The sequence below is a fragment of the Acipenser ruthenus genome, chromosome 18 (assembly GCF_902713425.1).
Source record: "Acipenser ruthenus chromosome 18, fAciRut3.2 maternal haplotype, whole genome shotgun sequence".
Classification (NCBI taxonomy): Eukaryota; Metazoa; Chordata; class Actinopteri; order Acipenseriformes; family Acipenseridae; genus Acipenser; species Acipenser ruthenus.
In genome coordinates this window covers 17,542,509-17,565,415 of record NC_081206.1, presented here as the reverse complement: position 1 = coordinate 17,565,415, position 22,907 = coordinate 17,542,509, and the positions used below count along the sequence as shown (strand labels likewise).

At 40.7% G+C, this 22,907-nt stretch overlaps 1 protein-coding gene across 1 annotated transcript; it reads left to right on the top strand.

Moving 5' to 3' along the window:
* Positions 1 to 7,728: 7,728 nt before the first annotated feature.
* LOC117421302 (thrombospondin-1) lies at positions 7,729 to 22,716 on the top strand. Its single transcript, XM_058991349.1, has 23 exons — positions 7,729 to 8,012; positions 8,432 to 8,507; positions 8,752 to 9,311; positions 9,539 to 9,614; positions 10,251 to 10,337; positions 10,634 to 10,743; positions 11,196 to 11,321; positions 12,061 to 12,157; positions 13,299 to 13,472; positions 13,565 to 13,741; positions 14,097 to 14,270; positions 14,783 to 14,910; positions 15,016 to 15,168; positions 15,389 to 15,607; positions 16,364 to 16,471; positions 17,100 to 17,259; positions 17,479 to 17,597; positions 19,133 to 19,367; positions 19,596 to 19,823; positions 20,093 to 20,364; positions 20,698 to 20,795; positions 20,925 to 21,064; positions 21,454 to 22,716. The coding sequence occupies exons 2-23, from the start codon at positions 8,441 to 8,443 to the stop codon at positions 21,459 to 21,461; spliced, it is 3,516 nt and encodes a 1,171-aa protein (XP_058847332.1). The 5' UTR covers positions 7,729 to 8,012; positions 8,432 to 8,440; the 3' UTR covers positions 21,462 to 22,716.
* The last annotated feature ends 191 nt before the right edge of the window (positions 22,717 to 22,907 follow it).

Below are 22,907 nucleotides of genomic sequence, written 5' to 3'. Positions count from 1 at the left end.
CTCATTCACAAAGGGGGTCCTGGAAAACAATAAAGAGACAATTACAAATTACAAACAACCGTAAAAAAAAAAAAAAATGCTTGGCTCAATTTAATCAGAAGCATACAGAGATCGAAGAATAGAATACATAAGACATATCTATTTGTTAATGCGGACTAAAGGAGAAGCATTGGCAGGAAGTTCTTAGCAATTCTAAAATATGATTTAGAGAACAGAAGATTATCAAATTCCATCTTCAAACTATGATGGAAACAATTCCACGTCTTCGGGAGTTCACGTGCAAAAGAATTCTCCCACGCGTGTTCAAACCCTCGGAATAGCCAGTATAACACAATCCTGAGAGCGTAGCTATAACCAATGCTAGTCCTTTCTACCAGAGCACTCAAATAAAAAGGTACCAAGCCTTAAAAAAATCTGAAACGCCAATTATAAAGCCTACGGTTCATAAGCGAGAGCCAGCCTAGTTTAATGTACACGTGACAATGATGTGTCAAAGGGGAACACTCACAACAAATCCACATGAATGATACAGTAGGCCTACATCTCATTTATGTAGAGATGTCATATAAGCAAACTGTTAAATATAGTCACCATATATAGTCACTACCTTTAAGCAGCTAGATAGGGGGAAAGCATTTTTGTTCCTTTAATATATAGGTTTTAACAGTTAAAAAGCCATTTGAAATATTTTTTTATTTTAATTTTATTTTGTTAAATGTTTTAAGTTACAGTACTGTATGTTGCCAATATTGGCCAAAAAAAACAAACAAAAAACATATTGAAATATAACCTCCCATATTTTAATATTAATTAGGTTATTTGCATTTGGAAGGAGAATTTCTCTGGCTAAAGAAAACGACATGGAACACACACAGCCCAAAAGTACTACCAAAACAAAGTGAGAAAAAGATAAGACTTATTTTTATTTTTCCATGGAAACTGTCCCATTGTTTCAGGTGGAAAAAAATAATTCCTGTGCACACCCCCAATTCAACCTTTCACTGACTTGCTCAGAGACTGCCCAAAGCTAAACTAAACAGGTGAGTTGATTAACATGCCAAAAATGTATTACTGATGAATCATTTAAAAAAATATGATTAGCAAACAGACAATGAGATAATTAAAAGATATCATTGAATATTATACACATGCTGTGGATATAAAACATTCCTTCCGTTCACAATGGCTGCTGCGTGTTCCGGGGAATATTAATGTCTTAAATCACTGGAGGCAGAAGAAGAGGTTTCACAAAATGTCTAGTGCTTCTTTCAACATATTTCCAGATCAGACAAGCAGATTTGCATATCTCAGGCTGGGCAGATGAAAGAAAGGCGTGATAGCAATCTAAAGTGCATGAAAGCAAGCACAAGCTTGTAGAGTTAGGAGAAGTTACGATGGAGGGGAGAGCTAAACTTAACTAAATCTGTTATTGTTAGACATTAATCAGAGATAAAAGAAAAAAGATCAAGTGTTGCTGTCTCATGATTAACATTTAACTTGTACCCTTGAGGAGTAATACTACTGAATGAGTTTACCTACTGTATAAGATATGTATATATTGTTTAAGCTACATTCTTCTGTTCTCCCACAATTTTTATGGTTGTTTCTGTAAAAGTCCTTGTAAAGCTGTCAGTTTCAGTACAGAAAACAACGTCTAGTAGCTTTAGTAGTCCAACAAAAAGAGCTTTTGAAAAGACATAGTAGTCACCTATTAGTGCCTATAATAAATAATAGTGCACTGGAGCCTGTGCAATACTAATATGCTTCACCTCTGCTTTCAGGAGTCTTTTCAGAAGCATTTGTTTTGCTGGAATAGTTAGTAAGCAAGGCAAAGAATGATTAGAAACACCAGAGCCATACATAACAGGATATTAAATAGGTAATGAAATACGATTGTATCGAGTATCCCTTTAAGGATGTTGTTTATAACCTCCAACTGCTGCAAGAAGCACCCGGAACATGTCCGATGACACTGCAGCTTTAGTGAAACTAAACTAGAATAGATTTTGGTGTCAAACTGACTATGATAGTGGGGAAATATAAAACGTTATGCCTTCCAATTGCCCTAGGTGAATACATACTTTGAATAGTGTTGATTCTGGTTTGAACCATTTTAGGCATAAGGCCACAGATGAGGATTCCTTTGGGTGTCTCTTTGGTAACATCAGCCCTGCCAGATATACCCTTAATCTTGTCAAGGGATTCATTAACTTCCATTAAATGTCAGTGTTTCTTCAGGATGAGGAGCTCCAGCTGTTGGCGCACAAGCGTGAATCGTCTGTTTGTTACCGTGTCATCAAGAGTTTGAGTGAAGCCATCTACAGCACACAGGCAGGAAAAAACAAAGCACTTTCTCTGGAATAAGTTGGATACATACACAATCATACATCTGCAGAATATCTTTTAACTGCAAAAGCAGCTCCTAGTGATGATTACTGGTTCAAACGATGTCCTTAATGCACATTAGTGTCACTTTCTGTTGCTGTGTACTGTTGCACAGTCTTTTTAAACACAGTCGCGGTTTTATCTCATCTACATGTTCCGGGTTATTGATTTTTTAAAAGTTTGAATGACCCCTGTGGGCTCAGTAGAGCTATCAAACATGTATTCTCCTTAAGTGCAGCTGGTACACCACAGTGTAACCATTAAGCTACCCATGACACAACACTCTTCTCCTAGTGGATGATATATGTCCTATGTAATAGTCCTACTATATTTCTTTCATCCACTTGGTGCAGAGTGTTGCAGGGGGGCAGATTAAAGGTTAAACAGAATACATGGGATTATTTTAGCATAGCATATTAGCCAGTCATTTGAGGGTCAGCCCACTTAACAAATATGTGTGCTATCACACGTCTATCCCATTTTAGCACCAATAACACTGTAAAGCTTTTCTGCCTCTGTATTCTTTGCCCCAGTGTACAGTGTGGTCTGCTGTCCCTTGTTTATGATCTGTGCTTCCAGCACAAAATGTAAACAGGAAATTCCTTCCAATAGCTGCTGCAAAGACTGTGATATTGTGGCTCAGTATTACAGCACTCAACATGATCAGCATGTTGTTTCACATCTGCAGTTCTGTCCCTGTAAAGATATTTGAACTGGAGTATGGGGTTAGGAGCATAGCAGTAGTGTCTTCCACACAAACCACAAAACTAAACCTCAAACCGTCCATCACTTCACTGCACTCCCCATTACTAAGGCCCTGTGCAATAGTGCACTGTTGTACAAACTCTCTCTTATTTTATATTCACTGTCTGGCTTGACCTTTTCACTGCTACAAATCAATGCCCTTGTGAGTGGCAAAACTGGATGCTCATTGTTTTAGCATTTTCAATCAGGCTACAAACAGCTGTGTTAGAATCTGTTCATCTACATGTACTGAGTGTGGCATTGTACTGGAGAATCCTAATAATATGGCCACTGTCTAGGTGCTCCCTTACCCTCAGTGTGCCAATCCACGTGGTGCACTGTTCTGGTCAATAGAATTTACGTACGATTGCACAACAGATCTGTTTGTTAAACTGATTTTAAAGTAGGAAATGACTGTACGGACATTAATTTCACAAACATGTCCATGTCAGATTGTATCTTGTACACCAAGCCTGTAATTGGAGTAAGGGAGTGATGGGATCATTTTGATTTGATCTGATATTACGTGCCTTAAAAAAAGACAATGACCAATGATATTGATTGTACCTAACATTCTGCAAAATGGTGCAAATATCCTGATAAAGCACAATTGCTGCTAACTTGGCCCAGTTGGGTCTTGTTGGGTATTTTAATTATTTAAACAGCGATGGATCTAAATATCGCCACCCTTAAAGTCTATATAGTGAAAATAAACATCAACATTTGATATTAGATATTTGTATTTTAACTCGGCTGGTTGCTTTTGTAGTGAAGCGTTTTGGTCAAATAGACTTCTGTTTATGTAAACATGTACCAGGGGGTCCTGTCAAGGTGTGGGTATCCGCTGAGATATTAGAGAGACACAGAGGGGCAATTGCAGCGTACCAAATTTAGTTTAACTAGTGGATTAAGCAGGTTTAGTCCACCTGATTGGACTGAAGTTACTACACCGTCTAATCCTGATTGCAGCGTGCCAGAAGTTAAATCACAGTGGATCATCTGCAAAATCAGACTAAACAAGATCCTGATTGCAGCGTACCAAATCAGATTTGTGATGATCCTGTTCAAATGGATTAGCGTAGTACTGTGAAGGATAAGACTAACTCAGTACGCTTGCTCGTTCTAAGCATTTACTGCTTAAAAATGTTTGCAGAGACAGCTGCATTTTTCCTCTGAAGTGATAAGTACATCTGAAAACTTCATTCTACACATTTCTTTACGTCCGTCACATTCGGGCAGTCAGATCTGTGAGAATAAAGTCTCACACAATATATATATATATATAGGTCCTACATTTAAAATAAACTTTTTAATCATGTACCTTTGATATTGTTTTCAGTTTAACACAATACAATTTCAGTTAATATGCTTTAACTATAAACAACTAATGGTCCATTACACGCAATTAAACATTTCTGTGCCTATGCAGAAGCCGGCAGCTAAATACAAGTATGATCTGCCAGTTCCAAATGTGCACAAAAATACATGACATTTATTTTTACTTAAATGTTTAATGTAATAAAAATGGGATCCCTTTATATATTTATCTGACACTGAATTCCACATATCAGATTAGTAAAGAAGGGTTTACACAGCTATGGCCAAAAGTTTTGCACACCTAGAATTTTAGAATTGAGACAATTAAAAAAAAAAAAAACTATATTAACATCATTTAGATATTTTATTTAACATCATATAATCAAAGAAACTACAAAATGATATTGCAAGAGTCTACCAGAAGCCAGAATAGTAGTACTGTATTTCATATGAGATTTGTCAGTTTTTTGTTAAGTATATGGAAAACTATACAGTGGTATGTAATGTAATGTAATATATTAACATAAAATTATTTAGCAGGTTTCATTCAACTTTTCAGTTCAATAGGGTAATGCAAAACTTTGCCATAGCTGTAGGTTAGTCCCCATTATCAGTTAAACCCATTACCGGGATCATCTGTTTGGTGCACTGCATTCAGGATTAAGTTAGTACAGATTTGCGTGACTTTCTAGTCTGCATTTTAGTCCACTTGATGTTAATTACATCACTAGTATGCTGCAACTGACCCAAGGTGGCCAAGCCAAGCACTACTCCCACTGAAATGGAGGTCCTGCTTCAGGAACCTTCTCCCTACATAAACTAAATACCTGGGCAGGATTACAATCCCCTAGATAAATCCCTACCCTAAAGTTGCAGGTATCCCGATCTACACATGGTGATAACCCGTCACTCACCCTGGTTATGCAGGCAGGTGTGAGGGTTCTCTTCCTTCACCATCACCCTCACCTTCACCTTCACCTTCACCATCACCATCACCCTCACCTTCACCTTCACCTCCAGGCTTGCAGAACACAGAACACAGAACACAAGAACAAATATAGAAGAACAAAGGGCTTGGCTTTTCTGGCCATTTTTTAAAGGCAGGTGACCAGGGAGGCAAGTTTAATCTCCCTATCCTACCATATCTAGCACACACTAGTTTACAAACAAATACATGTTATTTGATTTTTAAGCCACCAAACCATATTTATAATATAAACCACTACCAAATCTACCTTATTTACAAGGGCAGGTCTCCCGGCCACAAAACATCTTTAAAGTCATTTTATCCTGGCAATACACCTAGATAGCATTATTTTTCAGTGGTTAGATTTAAAATGTGAATGATTTGTGGTGCTACTCACTTATTCCCTGATACCATCAACCATTCTAGCGCTTGCCATGTATTGTATATTATATTCTGGCAGTCTGTGTGATTTTCAGAAGCTACTTCCAGATTGGGGGCTGTTTTTAATTTCTTCAGTTGTTGCAGAATAACAAATCTATGTACTGTATTATAGCAATATCATTTAGCTCGTATCATTTTACACACGCGCGATTGTGTGTATATATGTGGTTTATAATTACTGTTGTTGAGATTATATTGATCGTCGCGTATATAAAGTTTTCTCATGTTTTATTTTTTAACATAGCTATATAGGCTCACGGTTTGTTTGGTATAATGATGTATAGAATAGATGAGTCATTAGCGTTCACAAGAATGAACTTTTTACTTTATTTTCTGCCAGCCAGGGAAACAAAACCTACTCACATTCCTTCCACACTGAAAAGTGAACTACCGTATACACTTTTTATAAACGTGAAGCGCGCCTTGGGCATTTGGTAATTGCTGTATCTGTAAGGCATGCAGACTATTCGTCTCGTTCTGAGCCGGGAGCTGTAAGAGGGAAAGTAATGACGTCAAACTTCAAACCTGAAAGTCCTACGCATGCAACAATACATTCAGGAAAACCGTAATAAATACATACAAAAATAAATACATAATAAACGTATTAAGAACGTAGCATCTCTCTTTTAAATTTGTTTGCCAAGAAAAAAAAAGCTAAAACAAATAACATATATACATATATTTATGATAATTAGAACATATCACTTTAATATAAAGGCAATATACCGTACATTTTCCATACATATCACAATAGTAAAACTACAGTACGAATTCTACATAATTCACTATGAGATAAGAACAATAAAATAGGACCTGCTTTAACTGAAACTGTTGCAATAAAACAATGAAAGGTATGGCTATCTGAACAGTCTGTTCAAGCAGATTAACAATGTTACAGATAACTCTTGTTTGAAACCAAGGGAAACTATAAAGATTGTTAAGGGAACCAGAGTGTTGTTTACTATTATTATTATTATAACAAAAAAAAAAAAAAAAAAAAAAAAAAGCCCATCACGTCTGAATGCTGAGTGGAAAGAATCTCGTGTCTAGTACCCTTTTCCGTTTTTCTGAACTTCGTGTGAATTCACACCCCCCCCTAGCGGACAATCTGCCATTCAGCAACCAAAGTTTAATTTTTAACCGGAGAAAGGAATACTGAACGTGAACGGAGTACCCCTATCCCAGTAAACGTGTTGGACTTTATCCAACACATTATTATTATTATTATTATTATTATTATTATTATTATTATTATTATTATTATTATTATGTGTTGTTCGTTCATGTCCCTGTATATTTGTGTCTAAAGCAATGTATTTAATATTTAGCACTATGTTTAAAAGGGGGGGGGGGGGACTTCTTGAAAGAACTCGTAGTTTTAGGAAATACGTTTTTTTTTTTTTTAAGTTTATATATATATATATATATATATATATACACACACACACACACACACACACACACACACACACACACACACACACACACATTAATGTACTGGACGTTGTATACGCTCAACATACATGTATAAATAACATGTACAAACGAATAATACTATATATTTTTTTTAAAAAGAATCACATTTTGGTCAATTTAAGAGTGAATGTCCAGCCACCTGATGAACAATTTTATTTCCCAATTATTTTACAGGAAGGAGTGACTTGGTGGGTTTTTGGTCTATAAAAAGAATTGTCTAATTTGGAATTCGAGTTCTTTTTCTTTGTGGCTCGAGTGCCTGTCTTTGGAAGACTGATTTTTTTTTTCTTGTTGTGAGGTAACTGGATAACACGACCCCTTTTTCCTGCCAGGCCGTTTCTGATTGGAGCAGACTCATTCTTAGGAATGTTAGATTGTATTTAAAGGAGGGCAGCCTTGCAGTCCTTATAGTTAGTTTTGAGCATCAGTCTTTAAGCTCTCCAACAAGGGTAACTGCTTTCAGTCTGAAAGGCTCCAGTGAAGAACTTATTTCATTTTTTTTTATTTGTATTCATTTATTATTTTTTTTAGAAAGAAAGAAAAGGAACTTTTATAGAACTTTCAGGACTTGGTCAGTGCCCACAGGATTTTGAACGCTTGTTTTCAAGTGGATCTATATCTATAGATCTATATAGATATATTTGAATTTCCCCTGGTGTGTGAATATCTCCTCTCTGTACAGGTAGGTGTTTTTTTTTTCTTCTTGGGTTTACTTTACAGATTATGCTGTGATACATGACTAGCCAAGTCATTCAGCCAATGCAGAGCGGCGCAAAGCTGTGATTTATGCTCTAAAACTCAGATCGTTACAGTATATGGGGCTACTACATTTTAAAATAAAAGGGTTTGAAAAAGGTTGACTTACGTGAATTTAATCAAAAATACGAGTAAAGCTAAAGAAACGCCAAACAAAACGTTGTGCCATTTTCAATGTCTATTCAGCAGAGTAATACAACTGTATGGGTCCCTAGCAGACAAATGAGATATAGATATATATATAGCATACTCTGGTTTCATGATTAAAACCTGTCGTTGAGTTTCGTATAGGTCTATAGATTGATTTTTGTTACATTTCTATATATTGTTCATTTTATTTCTCAGAGAATTACAATGACGTTATCTGAAGGGCTGTTTTTGCTCCTAATGCTGGGCATCTGTGAAGCAAGTCGAGTTGCAGGTGAGAAAATACATATTTAAGCCAGCAGCATGTTGACTCAACTGTAAGCACCTGCCGCTTACCAACTGCTTCTAAATTCTTCTGCCGCTGTGTACCAAGCTACCTAGAAAAACAAGTGGCATCTAAGAATGAACCGGTGTTAATGGTGTCTTCGTCACTTTATATCCACACTTTCTCACTTTATTTTCTCCTCTTTAATATCGTTCTCCTTTTGTTTAACACTATGCCGTGTATCCCTTTTTAGAAACCGGAGAAGACAATAGTGTATTTGACCTATTCGAAGTCAGCCGAGTGGCACGAAAAAACAACGGCGTCGCACTCGTGAAAGGACCAGATCCATACAGCCCCGCTTACAAGATTCTCAACGCGGACCTGATTCCCCCGGTTCCCGAGACCCCCTTCCGGGACCTGCTAGATGCCATTCACGCGGAGAAAGGGTTTCTGTTCCTTGCTACCCTGAAGCAATCCAAGAGGAGCCGGGGCAGCCTGCTGACCATTGAGAAGCTCGACGGGTCCGGTCAGGTCTTCGAGATCGTCTCGAATGGCAATGCGGGCACCATGGATCTGGTTTATACCATCGAGGACAAGCAGCACGTCGTGTCGCTGGAAGATGCGGAGCTAGCGACCGGTAACTGGAAGAACATCACGCTGTTAGTGCAGGAGGACCGGGTACAGCTGTACGTGGGCTGCGATGAGATTGACACAGTCGAGATGGACGCTTCCATCCACAGAATCCTCACCCAGGAGTTGCCTGGCACTGCCCGACTCAGGGTGGGAAAAGGGGCGATCAAGGACAAGTTCCAGGTAAGGAAAAGTCCACTGATTGTTGACTTAATAGTAGCGTGCATGGGGGAAGGCAGCAGCAGGGCTGGTAGGTGACGTAGTCACACACATGGACATAAGCCAAATATGCGCTCCTTGCAAAGGGGCCAGCGGTGTCGGCGCTTTGACTGGAATTGTAAGCGCACAGAAGCACCAACGCTTCAATAACACGATGTTAAACTAAGGGATTGTTCCTCTTTTGTCCACAGGGGGTGCTACAGAACGTACGCTTTGTGTTTGGAACCACATTGGAAGCAATTCTGAGAAACAAAGGGTGCTCCAGATGTAAGTTAGAAGAAAAACTCGTTAGTTGTGTTTGATTCACCTTTCGTTTAAAACAAGTACACCTAGATATGTCGCATATAGTCTAAACCTACACATTCATACAAATGCATAAATGCATAGCCACAGACACGTACCGTATTTCTTCAAATATGATTTGGATGTTATTGCTGACGTCACGCCTGCCAGCGTTCCCTAACCCAACCCGCGAGCTAGGCAAGCTGTTTGATCGGGATTGAATGTATAGAGTCGTTCAGATATCAAATGTACACAGATAAACACCCTTTAATTCATGCTCGGAACTGAAACCGCAACTTAACCACAAACAGTATGAAAGAGGGAAATCACATGGAGCCTTGTTGTATAGCGTATAGCATTACTGTCTCCACTTGATGAAAGCGCTCAGCGCAGTGGCTGTAACTTGTAGTTCAAATACATTATGCAGTCATGTTTTGGCTGCAGACTACAGTATTGTACCCGTTTGAAGACATTCACGAAAGGGTGTATATATCGTTTTTACTGCTGATACTATTGACATATTCACTGGTAAAAAAATAAAACCACATTTAGGTTTGTTTTTACTGTTGCAATGTATAGATACAGCACACGTTTTGATGTGTGTTCTATATTGTTTTGCAGCTATCACTGACACTATCACTTTGGACAACCCCGTTAATGGATCCAGCCCGGCTATCAGAACAGATTACATCGGGCACAAAACCAAAGGTAAATGTCATACTTGTTGGCATTTTGACAGATTCGGTAGTATTCATAAATATTAGCACCGTGTGCATGATTTGAATTCGTGGATATTCTATATTTTATTTTATCTATTTATCTATCTAACAAAAAAAAATAGTGACACTCACAATGTCTGTAACAATTGGTAATCGTTAGCTATGCTCATGAGAGGTGGTGGATGTTGCAGCTGATAATACTCACACATGTGTATCTGTGTTAACTGATCTGAAACCCACTGAGTATTCACAGCACAAGTTCTTATAATGTTCTCCCGCCAACAGACATTCAGACTGTGTGCGGCTTCTCCTGTGACGAGCTGGCCAACATGTTCAAGGAGCTGCAGGGTCTCAGAGTCATCGTCACCCAGCTGGTGGATAAAGTGCACAAAGTGGTAAGCGCCCAGACTCTCTTTACTAGTACGAGAGCTGCATTAGCGACTGAAACAGAATGATTTTGATTATAAGAGACACCCTACATTAATGTGTTAACTTATTATAAATCTCGAAAAATTAAGATTGTACTGAGGAACTACTATTCATTATAACAAAAGTTCTGTGTTTAAAGCTTAATCTATGAACAGGATTACTGAACTTGTGTCCTAAATGCTGATTTTATAATATCCAAATACTACTACTACTACTACTACTACTACTACTACTACTACTACTACTAATAATAATAATAAATAGACATATTTAAACTGAAAGGACAGGGCACCAACTTATAGCTGCAATCAGGATGTAAATGTGTTTAAAACCCAGTGCTGCTGCTAAAAGCAGTTCTGCATTGAGCAAGATTTGTAGTGGATTAATAGAAGTTCTGTCCATGCTTTTTATTCCCCAGACTGAACAAAATGAACTCATCCAGAAAACAATTAAAATCCGACCAGGTAGCTGCATCCACAATGGCATCTTCCACAACAACAAGGAGGAGTGGACAGTGGACGGCTGCACCGAGTGCACCTGCCAGGTATGGATGAGATGGAGAGGATTTACACTGGCTTCAAATCCCATAATCAGCAACACTATAGTGTAGGTTTGTGTCTTTACCTCAGGCACACTTTTAGATGCATCTTATGTATGTATCCTCACACTCCAAATGCTTGCATATGCCAGAAATAGTTGATGACAGGATCTCAAATGGAGTTGCAGAATACAATTACTGTTGAATTGTGCTTTAGTGCCATAACATAACAGTGAAAATTGGAAATTAAAAATGACCCCTTTGTTCTGTTGAGTTAAACATCATGTCGTCCATTTTCCTATATGTTACCTAACTTGACAGCTAAACAGGACACTGAAGAATTAGCTCTTTAATTAAGAAGACTTTGCAGTACAGCAGCTTAAGTTTCCAGAAGGCTAAAGTGTCGTGGTATGTTTGGCAGCGTTTTCCATTGCTGGTGAATTAGCAGATAAGCCTTGCAGGCCACTGGAGTTTCACCTCTTGTCGGTAAAAAAAAATAAACAAGACGTTTGTTTTTTGGGCTTCCCCTGTCACGTTCTGTCCGGTTTACTCTGCCCCCCTCTCGGCGTGTCAGCTGCTGTGCCAGGACTCAGCGGGAGCCTCAAGTGCAAGCCAAAGATCATTTCTACACTCCGAAACACTGCAATTATTCTCGATAGAGCCAGTTTTATAAGTTAACAATTCAGCTTTCAGGACTAGTGAAGCATGCCTGTGCAGTGAGGCTAACGGTTCTTCTCACCCACAGAACTCTGCTACAGTGTGCCGTGAGATCTCCTGCCCCCTCATGCCCTGTGCCAACGCCACAGTTCCAGACGGAGAGTGTTGCCCTCGCTGCGGCACCCGTAAGTATCTCGTTAAAAGCACAAATGAAAGAGCAGACTCGTCACCTTGAGTCAGTCACTTCGCGGGCCAAGTGCCAATTGCTTGGGTCTATAGGTTTTGCTGCCTAGCTTCTCCAGTTAGCTATTAATGGCACATGTCCAGACTATACGTAGGATGTGTGTTTTGAATAGGATGTAGCAGACAGTAGCATTCAACTGCTAAGATTTATAATAGCTTGAAGACACATATCAGGCACATGATCAAACGTAAGCAATATTAATAAATAAAACAAAATCTTTCAGTATTTTTTATGATATTTGTAATTGTAGTAATCTTCAACCATTGTCAGCAAATCAATTTCAGGATTTACTAACTAAATAAACCTGATAGAATTAAGTTATTAAAACCTGAAACATTTGATTAAACTGTAGCCAGGGCTTAGAAAAAGGATTAACATTTACAAATTAGCCTAAGTTAAGATCCCACCCACTGAAAGAAGCCATTGTTCTGCAGCCTGGTTCTTTTTACGCCTTTCTGTCACCTGCCCTATTTGTGTGCAATAACAGTAACTGGTTAAGGAGGTGAGGAGAGCTTGTCTGCAGCTTAATTGCACAGCTTAAAGAGCTGTTTTTTTAATCTGGGAAACTAGCAGCAATAAAACAAGCTGGCTGTTAATGTATCCGAAAAAGGTTTTTTCACATACCAAGAGCCAGACGGGAAGCAGCTGATTCGACCATCTTCAATTGACTTTACTTTTTTGTGGTTATTTGGCACTCCTCCCCTAACCTCCATTCAAGTAAAACGATGATCCCAATAAAGTCAACGACTAATTGCATTTCCAGGGCTGTGCCATACTCTGTGCCATTCGCATTCTCTTCTCCGTCAAGTAAAACAAATGCTAAAAATTAGACTTGTGTCAATACACTAGAATCAATACGCATGTCACCATCCGATATGATGATATGCATAAAAAACACTTTGATCACTAATGACTGTAATGGTTGTGCATCACGACACACAGCCCTTTTAAAAGTTTGCCATTGTAAAAGCATAGCAAAGTGTAATAAAGCACGGTATAGCATAGGTAAGCACTGTGGTTGCTTGTATAAGGGAAGCTCTGATTCCCTAGTTTCTCACCGTGGAATCGCTTGTGTTTCACAGCGAGTGACTCTGCAGAGGACGGCTGGTCCCCTTGGTCTGAATGGACTCATTGTTCAGTGTCCTGTGGAAGAGGTATCCAGCAGAGGGGCCGCTCCTGTGATCGTATCAGCAGCAGCTGCGAGGGCACCTCCGTGCAGACCCGGGACTGCTACATCCAGGAATGCGATAAGAGATGTGAGTTACTCACCGGCGCACACAGAGAGGTGACAGATCCTACTCCCAGATCCAGCAGCTATTTACATCTCATCTTGTCTTCATTTCTCCAGTCAAACAAGACGGACACTGGAGCCACTGGTCCCCGTGGTCGTCCTGCTCAGTTTCCTGCGGCGCTGGAGTCATTACCCGAATCCGCCTGTGCAACTCACCCACCCCCCAGATGGGAGGGAAGGACTGTGTGGGAGAGGGCAGGCAGACCGAGAAGTGTCAGAAATCACCATGTCCAAGTAAGCACAATGAAGAATAATGATGTGTAGCAAAGAAAAAAATACACATGAATACATAATGAAGATGTAAAGCAAACAATGTCAGAAAAGTTTGAAATAAGTCCTATTGGGATACCATTATATTAGTCCTCTGTGGGGTAGTCAAGTCAGTAGTCAAGGTATCCATATGGTACAACGGCACTGTACTGCAATGGATTACTTACAGGCTCATTGCCATTGTCGAGCCGCTGCCCACATTTATATTGAGAAATGTATATTAAACGTAACATGTTTCCAAAAACAGGCAGAATTGAAATAAAATTGTGTCTAACTAAGCTTAGTGATTAACACTGGCTTGTGTGTGTTGCTTTTCTAGTCAATGGTAAATGGGGTCCCTGGTCGATGTGGGATACCTGCACCGTCACCTGCGGAGGAGGGGTTCAGAAGCGCAAGCGTCTTTGCAATAACCCACCCGCTAAGTATGGGGGCAAAGACTGCATTGGGGAGCCCAAAGAGTCCCAGCTCTGCAACAAGGACGACTGCCCTGTCGGTGAGCGTGAGCAACAATCACAGCTGTCCAGGCTGCAGATATCTCAGTCTTTTTGACAAAGTTACAGATTTTTGTTTTTGTTTAGCTTTTTGAGGTAGAATCAGCTAGTCTCGTTAACATTCAGTTCCTTGGGAGATCCAGGGTTCAATGTTATAGGCATATGCTGTGGAAAACTATAAGAAAAACAGAACCACAGAAGGCCCTGTAAACAAGATGTCATTTCTCAGTGCTTTTTAAATCATACATTATTATACAATTATAAAAATCAAAATCAAAAAACGCTTATTTTAGCTCAAACCCAACTCCAGAAAATAAAAACAACAACAAAAGCCATGAAACTAATGTGCCACTACATTCTTTCGGAAGAATCTTTAATCACAGAGCCAAAAATAAGGTTGTCCAACAGCCTTTTAGAAAAACAAGAAAAATGAATGTTCCTCCTTCTAATTATTTTTTTGTGAAGCTGTGTGTTGGCAGTAGAGAGGCTTGTACTGATGCATGTTTATTCACAGATGGTTGCCTGTCCAACCCCTGCTTCGCTGGGTCTAAGTGCACCAGCTTCCCCGACGGTTCCTGGAAATGCGGGCCCTGCCCAACTGGCTACAAAGGCAATGGAGTTCAGTGCAAAGATATTGATGAGGTAAGAGGTCTGGGCCTATTTAAGTCAGTTCAGCCAGCCTTCAGGGCACCTCATTAATCTCAGAGCTCGAAAACTAAAACTCCCTGCTCTCCTCTCTCCTCTCAGTGTAAAGAGGTGCCCAACGCCTGCTTTGTGTTCAACGACGTCCACAGATGTGAAAACACAGATCCTGGATACAACTGTCTGCCTTGCCCGCCACGCTATTCTGGGGAGCAGCCCTACGGCCGAGGAGTGGAGGATGCCACAGCTAAAAAGCAGGCAAGGGATGCTATAGAGGAGAAAATTCAGTATAACGGCAGACCTGCAACTACAGTTCTGGTTTATATTCCAGAAACAATGTTTCTTTTATTGGAGTGCATTTTGATGTTTTATTGGTCCTGTAAATATGTGCACGATGCATGACCGATTTTCAAGTCAGTAAGCGATGATTCTGGGACTTGGAAGGGAGGTAAACTGACCTCCTGGGTCTTGTCTGCAGGTCTGCAAGCCTCGTAACCCCTGCAATGACGGAACCCACGACTGCAATGCGAACGCCCGCTGTATCTACCTGGGGCACTACACAGAGCCCATGTTCCGCTGTGAGTGCAAGCCCGGCTATGCTGGGAACGGACACATCTGCGGAGAGGACACCGACCTGGACGGCTGGCCCAACGAGGAGCTTGTGTGTGTGGAAAACGCCACCTACCACTGCAAGAAGGTACGCAGAGAAATACTGCACAGAGTTACATGGAATAATGAGGGCACGTATAGCAGGGCATTATGTTACAATTCATGTATAAAAGCTTAAGAGCCAGGTGGGAAATAGTAACTTTACTATAAGGTAAAACTTATACAGTGCACTCCGTTTATAAGAATCACATCTGTCCCGGATGATTTGATTCTTAAAAGCGGACCGATATGATTACAATTAGCAAAAGCGTGCCTCCGCGCATCAGCAGTTTAAATACAGTATACAAATGTCAATGGTGCTCAATCAATACATCAGGAGGACAATACATCAAAACAAGTCCTTGTGGATAAGCAACTTCTTATATGAGCACGATTATGTTTACTCAAGGCTGCAGAATCCTATTTTACTACAGTGTACTTGAGAAGCGAATGTCTCATGAGGTTCCTAGTTTAACTGCCGTGGGAGTCGCTGCGGACCAGGGATTATACTGTAAACACGCTGCGAATGTGCCTAATCACGCAAGATGTGAAAAGCATCTGCACAGACAAAATCCTTCCTAACTCGCAAAATGACTATATTGAGAATAAATATACTTTTCCCATCCGGTTTCGAATTTTTAGAAAAATGTCCCGTTATCTTCATTAAAAAAAAAAAAAAAAAAAAGGTTTCTGTCTTCCTTTTTTCTCTCCAGATCATATGTTTAGATAACTTAAAAGGGACTGTTTGCAGATGACTGGGGTTGAAAAGCTGACTTAGGACTAAATAACAGTTTTTCATTTGCAGGACAACTGCCCGAATCTTCCCAACTCCGGTCAGGAAGATTACGACAAGGACGGAACCGGCGATGCCTGCGATAGCGACGACGATAATGATAGTGTCCCAGATGACAGGGTAAGACTTGAAAGGGAATTCTGTGTCAGAAGGCTGAACGATTCACTTAACCTCTCTCATCAACTGAGAAACACAGCCCTAGGCTGCAGGCCTCTCAGCCTCTGCAATAGCACAGAAACCTTCAGTGGTAGTGTATAGATGACAACCTGATGGAACCCAGACCAGATGGCTGTGTTATGAGAGCAAGGCCAGGTTCTCTGGTTCACACTGTGTGCTTTGTATCCAGCATCCGTGTAAAGAGGATTTGCCGGGACGGGAAAAAAAAGCACAAGCAAACACTAGCTTCCTCAGATTGAGGCCTTGCATTCCAACACTGAGGTACTACACTCACTGCTATTCATAGCCACTTAAACCCAATGAGAACTACATGGGGAAACACTCAAAATAACATCATTATGATTATTGTATTTCTTGCTCTTATTGTATTACTTGTATTGTAACACTTGAAATGTATTTGCTTACGATTGTAAGTCGCCCTGGATAAGGGCGTCTGCTAAGAAATAAATAATAATAATAATAATAATAATTATTAGCAGAGACTGCAAAGATAGTTAATTAGTTCTTGTTTTCCATTTCAGCTGCTGCATTTCGGTTCATATGTAAAACCTGCCTTTTTGTTTGTTTTTAGGACAACTGCCAGTTCATCTACAACCCCCGTCAGTATGACTACGACCGTGACGATGTTGGTGATCGCTGTGATAACTGCCCCTACAACCACAACCCTGACCAGGCTGACACTGACAGCAACGGGGAGGGAGATGCATGTGCCGTGGACATCGACGGAGACGGTAAGGGTTTGACTGGATCAGTTAACACCAGAGGACAAAGGAGATTAGCCGTAAATCTAAGTAGCGATGTGATTTAATACCACTGGACTAAACCTGTAAAAATTACATAACAGATTACATAACACTTTGACAGCATGGAAGATTGTCTTGGGGAGAGGGACTCCTCCTATTCTCTACCACTCTTCAAATGAAGTCTTAGTGAAATCGCTTACTTCGCAGGTATTCTGAATGAGAAGGATAACTGCCCCTACGTTTACAATGTTGACCAGAGAGATACAGATTTGGACGGTGTGGGAGATCAGTGTGATAACTGCCCACTGGAGCACAACCCTGACCAGGTATGTCCTTCAGCAATACCGATAACCAGAAAAGAAAAGACGCATACCAGAATTCAAAGCTGTGTTCAACACGTCCTATTATATGGATGGATTAGTGGCCACTGTCTGGGCCCTCTGCCTGAAGGAATTCATTGTATCCGTAACAGAAGCAGTATGACCCAAAGTATGTCACACAAAGTATGTTGGTAAAAGACAAGTCTATTAGAGCAGTTCCTAAGTGTTTCCATCACCTTGTCTAGACATCATGCACATACGCCCCACTAATAAGGCTTAGAGCCTTGCCTACTTACTAAAACTCGCTGCAAGGCTATAATTTAGCTGCTGCTGAGCAAAGATTTAGGAGTGCATTCTTTATCACACGTCTTACAGGGCCGGGGGGGGTCTGTATTAGGGAGGAGTGTGGTACAGGTATGCACCAATGATCTTGTATAATGGCACACCCAGTTTCATTATAAAATCAAATCCCTTTCTTTCTTAAGCTCCTAATTATAAACGTACAGGTACACTTGTATGGTCATGCATGCCCTGTCCGTAAACTGTGCTTGCATTGCACACCTGCTGTTATTCAATCCTGGGACGGAGTGCAGACTTGTGCAGCCAAGGTGCTTACTCAAATGAAAAATGAGCAAAAACATGTCCTCCACCCTCCTTCATACGGGAACGAATATCTGTAATTTGTCCTGCCAACTGCAAGGACAAGAAGCCTAGCCCGAGGGGCATTGCTGGGATGGTTGTCTGAAGAGCCTAGCCACGCAACAGCAAACATTTCTCAGTGTTGTTTAATGTGCTGCTCAGACCGTCAAACTGAAATATTCTCCTTGTCAGGTGAAAATGATTGATGCTTTCAGAATTGGAAACTGCTTTGGTAGGCATACAAAGTTGGCTTGAATTTCAGTGACCAATACAAACACACACGGGATGATAATATGTATTATTTTAGGGTATTATTAATAGAGTGATAAAAACAGGTCAGATATATCAGTGGCCCAAAGCTGGAACACCCAGGTGGCATTAGCCGCTGTAAATGGACCCCTGTTTCTTATTGCTGTAATAAAGGAAGTATTCAGTGTTTAGCTCTTTTAGCCTGCAGCATGACAGGACTGACTCAGATCATTTTACACATATCACAAATACAAATTGTGAAAAGAATCTGAGCCTGCTGAACCCAATTTTCTACATTATCATACTGTTAGTTTTAGGGGAGGAAGGGAAATGCAAAGAACGTCTGTCTCTGGATATTTTCTGTCTGCGTAACAATGTTGTAGTTCTCCAAAAAAAAAAAAAAATGGTACTGCAATCAAAAGCTTCAATATTGAATCCTTTCGTTGAGTTTGACTGCTTTTTTGACTTCGAAAGTGGCAAGAGAACGTCACCATATTAGTTTTTGAAATCCAGAATCTTACCCTGGCTCACATTTGTTAACTTTTTTTGTAGCACTGAATATCTTATAAGTGCGTGTTTAAAGTCCTGGATGAACCTTCAGTGGGCATAGTGACTTGTGTTTGAGGTAACTTTGCTTTGGTTTTCGATCACAGGTGGATTCTGACTCTGACCGAGTTGGGGACAAGTGTGACAGCAACCAGGACATTGATGAAGATGGACACCAGAACAACCTGGACAACTGTCCCTACATCCCCAACGCCAACCAGGCCGACCACGACAAAGACGGGAAGGGTGATGCCTGCGACCACGATGATGACAATGACGGCATCCCAGACGACAAAGACAACTGCAGACTGGCTTTCAACCCTGACCAGCTCGACTCTGATGGTGAGGATCGATGGCTTAATAAGGCAATGGTCAGCTGTTAGTATAGAACATGAAAAAGCAGCTTTATTGAAATATAGTGCTCATGAATGGCACAGACTACAGTCAGCCATGGTGCTGGCATTAGGGTTCCAGCTTCTTTCTCCCCCTGCCTACCGTTGTCTCAAACGGAGATTGACATTGTGTTGAGATGTTCACTTCATTAACTTTTTTGCTGTTGTTGATTTTTAGGAGATGGACGCGGAGATGTCTGCAAAGACGACTTTGACCAAGATAACGTGCCCGATATCTACGACGTCTGCCCAGAGAACTTTGAAATCAGTGAGACCGACTTCCGCAAATTCCAGATGGTACCCCTGGACCCCAAGGGAACCTCCCAGATTGATCCTAACTGGGTGGTGCGGCATCAGGGCAAGGAGCTGGTGCAAACCGTCAACTGCGACCCTGGCATTGCTGTCGGTGAGTCTGACTGAGCACTTACATGACACACAGCGCCGCTGAAGCAGAGATGTTCACTGGGTTTGTAGAACAGTTTCACTGGAGTATCCATTAGAACTTCATACTGGAATGGACCCAATACAGTACTGCAACGGACTACCAGTGTGTATTGTTTCGTACCGAATATTGAAACATCTGCACTGTGGTACCATTCAATCAATGGAAATTCCATTGTATCTTAGACACAGTTGTACTGGATGAGAATATTAATCCCACTTTCCCATTTTCAGGTTTTGATGAATTCAACGCAGTGGATTTCAGCGGCACCTTTTTCATCAACACCGAGCGAGATGACGACTACGCTGGCTTCGTGTTTGGATACCAGTCCAGCGCTCGCTTCTACGTGGTCATGTGGAAGCAGATCACACAGACCTACTGGTCCGACTCTCCCACCAAAGCTCAGGGATACTCAGGGCTGTCCATTAAGGTGGTCAACTCCACCACCGGTCCAGGGGAGCATCTGCGTAACGCACTGTGGCACACGGGCAACACTTCTGGACAGGTAAGAAAAACACTTCCGCGGTTTATCAGTAGAAGATCTGTCACTGTCAAATCCACCTTAGATTCCTTTAGCTGTCCCTGTTGAACCACAATTTATATTCATTCTGAAACAATATTAAAGACCTAAATATTGTGGTATTACTTGTGATCCCATATAGGCATGTGGTGTTCTCCCACTTGCTAAGTATGCTGCTAAGCACCATATCGTCTCAGAATAACACATAGTAACGATTGATGACTGAACATCACACTTTGTTGTTATACTTTAGATGGCAGCCATGTTCTTTTGCGTATGACTCGGCAGTCATCTTTACACGTGTCTTTTTCTCATCAGGTGCGCACCTTGTGGCACGACCCTCGCAATGTTGGCTGGAAAGACTTCACAGCCTACAGATGGCACCTTACCCACAGGCCAAAGACTGGGCACATCAGGTGAGTGACATCGCATCAACGAACACGTTTAGGGCGATTATGAGATGCTGGATAAATCTAAATCTAAAAACGTAAGAAAGAGTTTGTTCTACACAAATAGGTGGATTGAATATTGGTTCTTCATTGCAGAGTCGTGATGTACGAGGGCAAGAGAATAATGGCAGATTCTGGAGCCATCTATGACAAGACCTATGCCGGTGGTCGATTGGGTCTGTTTGTGTTTTCTCAAGAAATGGTTTACTTCTCAGACCTCAAGTATGAATGCAGAGGTAAGGATCATTCTGTTTGTTGGTATATCATTTCCCACTGCTGTTTAGCATTGGGTATCATTATTTATATATATTAAGCTGAATTAATATATGCCATGATTCCGGATTCCCAGTTAAATTGATTATTTATAGCAAATACATAGTATTATCAATAGCTAGACAATGCTTCACTGAGTTTAAGTTTTGCCTGAATATTTTAGTCTTTAGTCTGGGTGTAAAAAGATCTTTGGGCATTCAAATCACCCCCCACTACACACTGATTATAATTTTATTTTAAAACAGAGGAAACTCATTCTGACATTGCATAGACAGTGTTGCTTTATGCGATGATCCAGTATGTTATTGCAATGACGCTAATTGATTCTCACATTTCTTCTCCTCTTGTTTAGATGCATAATCACAGATGAGAGAGACTGTTTGGATATTGCACCTTTCTATATAAATATATATATATATATATTTTTCAAAATGAATTCTGGGGCCATTATTTTCATTACTTTTCCTGCTGCAAAACTAATAAGGCTTAGAGCCGTGCTTGGGTGGAATCAGAGCATGTGACCTGCCTCGAAGTGACGTGACGTTGGGAGAAGCCAGCTGACTGCCAGTAAAACGCTCAGTGTTCTCCCTCGATCCAGAGGAACTGAATCTCCGTCGCTAAGCCCTCCGGACCACCCTCCCACTACGCCTGGAAACGACTTCACTTTCCGCAGTTCCCCTTGCACTTCAGAACCTGTCTGCTCGTCTGTCTGGATGGTCCCAAGGAAGGACTCAAGTATTTTTAAAGACCAACCTCAGATCTGATGTGGACTATTTAAAAAAAAAGGACAAAGTTGTATAAGTTGTATGAAGAAAGCAATAAGACCTTTTATTTTAGGGTCAGAAACCCTGGGGACTTGATTGTCAGTGAACGATGAATAAAACATGGAGAGACTGTTGCTATTGAAATGTATAGTTGTGGACTTCATATTAACTGAGAATTGTGTGCTAGCTTTTATGAGCTTGTTAGCATGTCTGTACATGAAATTAAAAGAACCCACCCCCCCAATTCTCCTGCCTGCCTGCTAACCCCTACTCTTCAACAAACCCATCTAGGAACAGTTAGGAATAACCTCATCAAAGCTAGTCAGACCAAACATCTCTCCCGGCCTTGTTGAAAGAAGCAAGTAACAGAACCCAGACATTGCTGTGGCTGACTCAGCCATAGTGCCATGGTTGACTGCAGATGTACATGTTGCTCAGTGTAGCAGGGGGCGTATCCTCAGGGTTAAGCCAGACAGCTCTGCTACCCTGTCTGCACAGCAACCAGTGTTAACCCTGCCCCCCCATGTTGAAGGAGTTTATATTAGTTAATGGTTAAGAAGATGTGGAACTACAGGGGGCAAAAAATAAGAGCATTAAACATTTGAAATTGTTTCGGACACCAGTTTTCAATGAAGCCCAATCTGTAATTTATTATTTATATTAGAGCGAAGGGCACTTTCTTTATGGGGAGGGGAGTAGGATAATTGGTGACAGACAGCGATGTGAGGTTTATTGCTAGTCTAGTGAGACTGCAGCATGTAAGATTGTAAATAAATTAATTATTTATTAACATTGTTCTATATTGATGCTTAGAATTCTATTTTTGTCCAGTAGTTGTGTCCTAATTGTTTTGCTTAAAAACAGGACCCCCCAGCCCTGAGTAGAACTGAAAGGGGGGCGTCCTCTTTGAGCCTGTCGAAACGTTTTCAGACAGGCAGCGGGGCCTTTAGTAATGCGATGCCTTCATTCTGCTTATTCAGAGAAAAGCAAAGAGTGCCTTCTTTTTCACACATACCTTTGGCAGTATGTGTGAAGCCTATCG

Excerpts from the sequence above, each read along its gene's own strand:
- LOC117421302 (XM_058991349.1), top strand. The coding sequence starts at position 8,441 with ATGACGTTATCTGAAGGGCTGTTTTTGCTCCTAATGCTGGGCATCTGT. Across the intron at positions 15,169-15,388 it reads ATGCCACAGCTAAAAAGCAG|GTCTGCAAGCCTCGTAACCC; the intron begins GCAAGGGATGCT and ends TCTTGTCTGCAG. Across the intron at positions 20,796-20,924 it reads CCAAAGACTGGGCACATCAG|AGTCGTGATGTACGAGGGCA; the intron begins GTGAGTGACATC and ends TCTTCATTGCAG.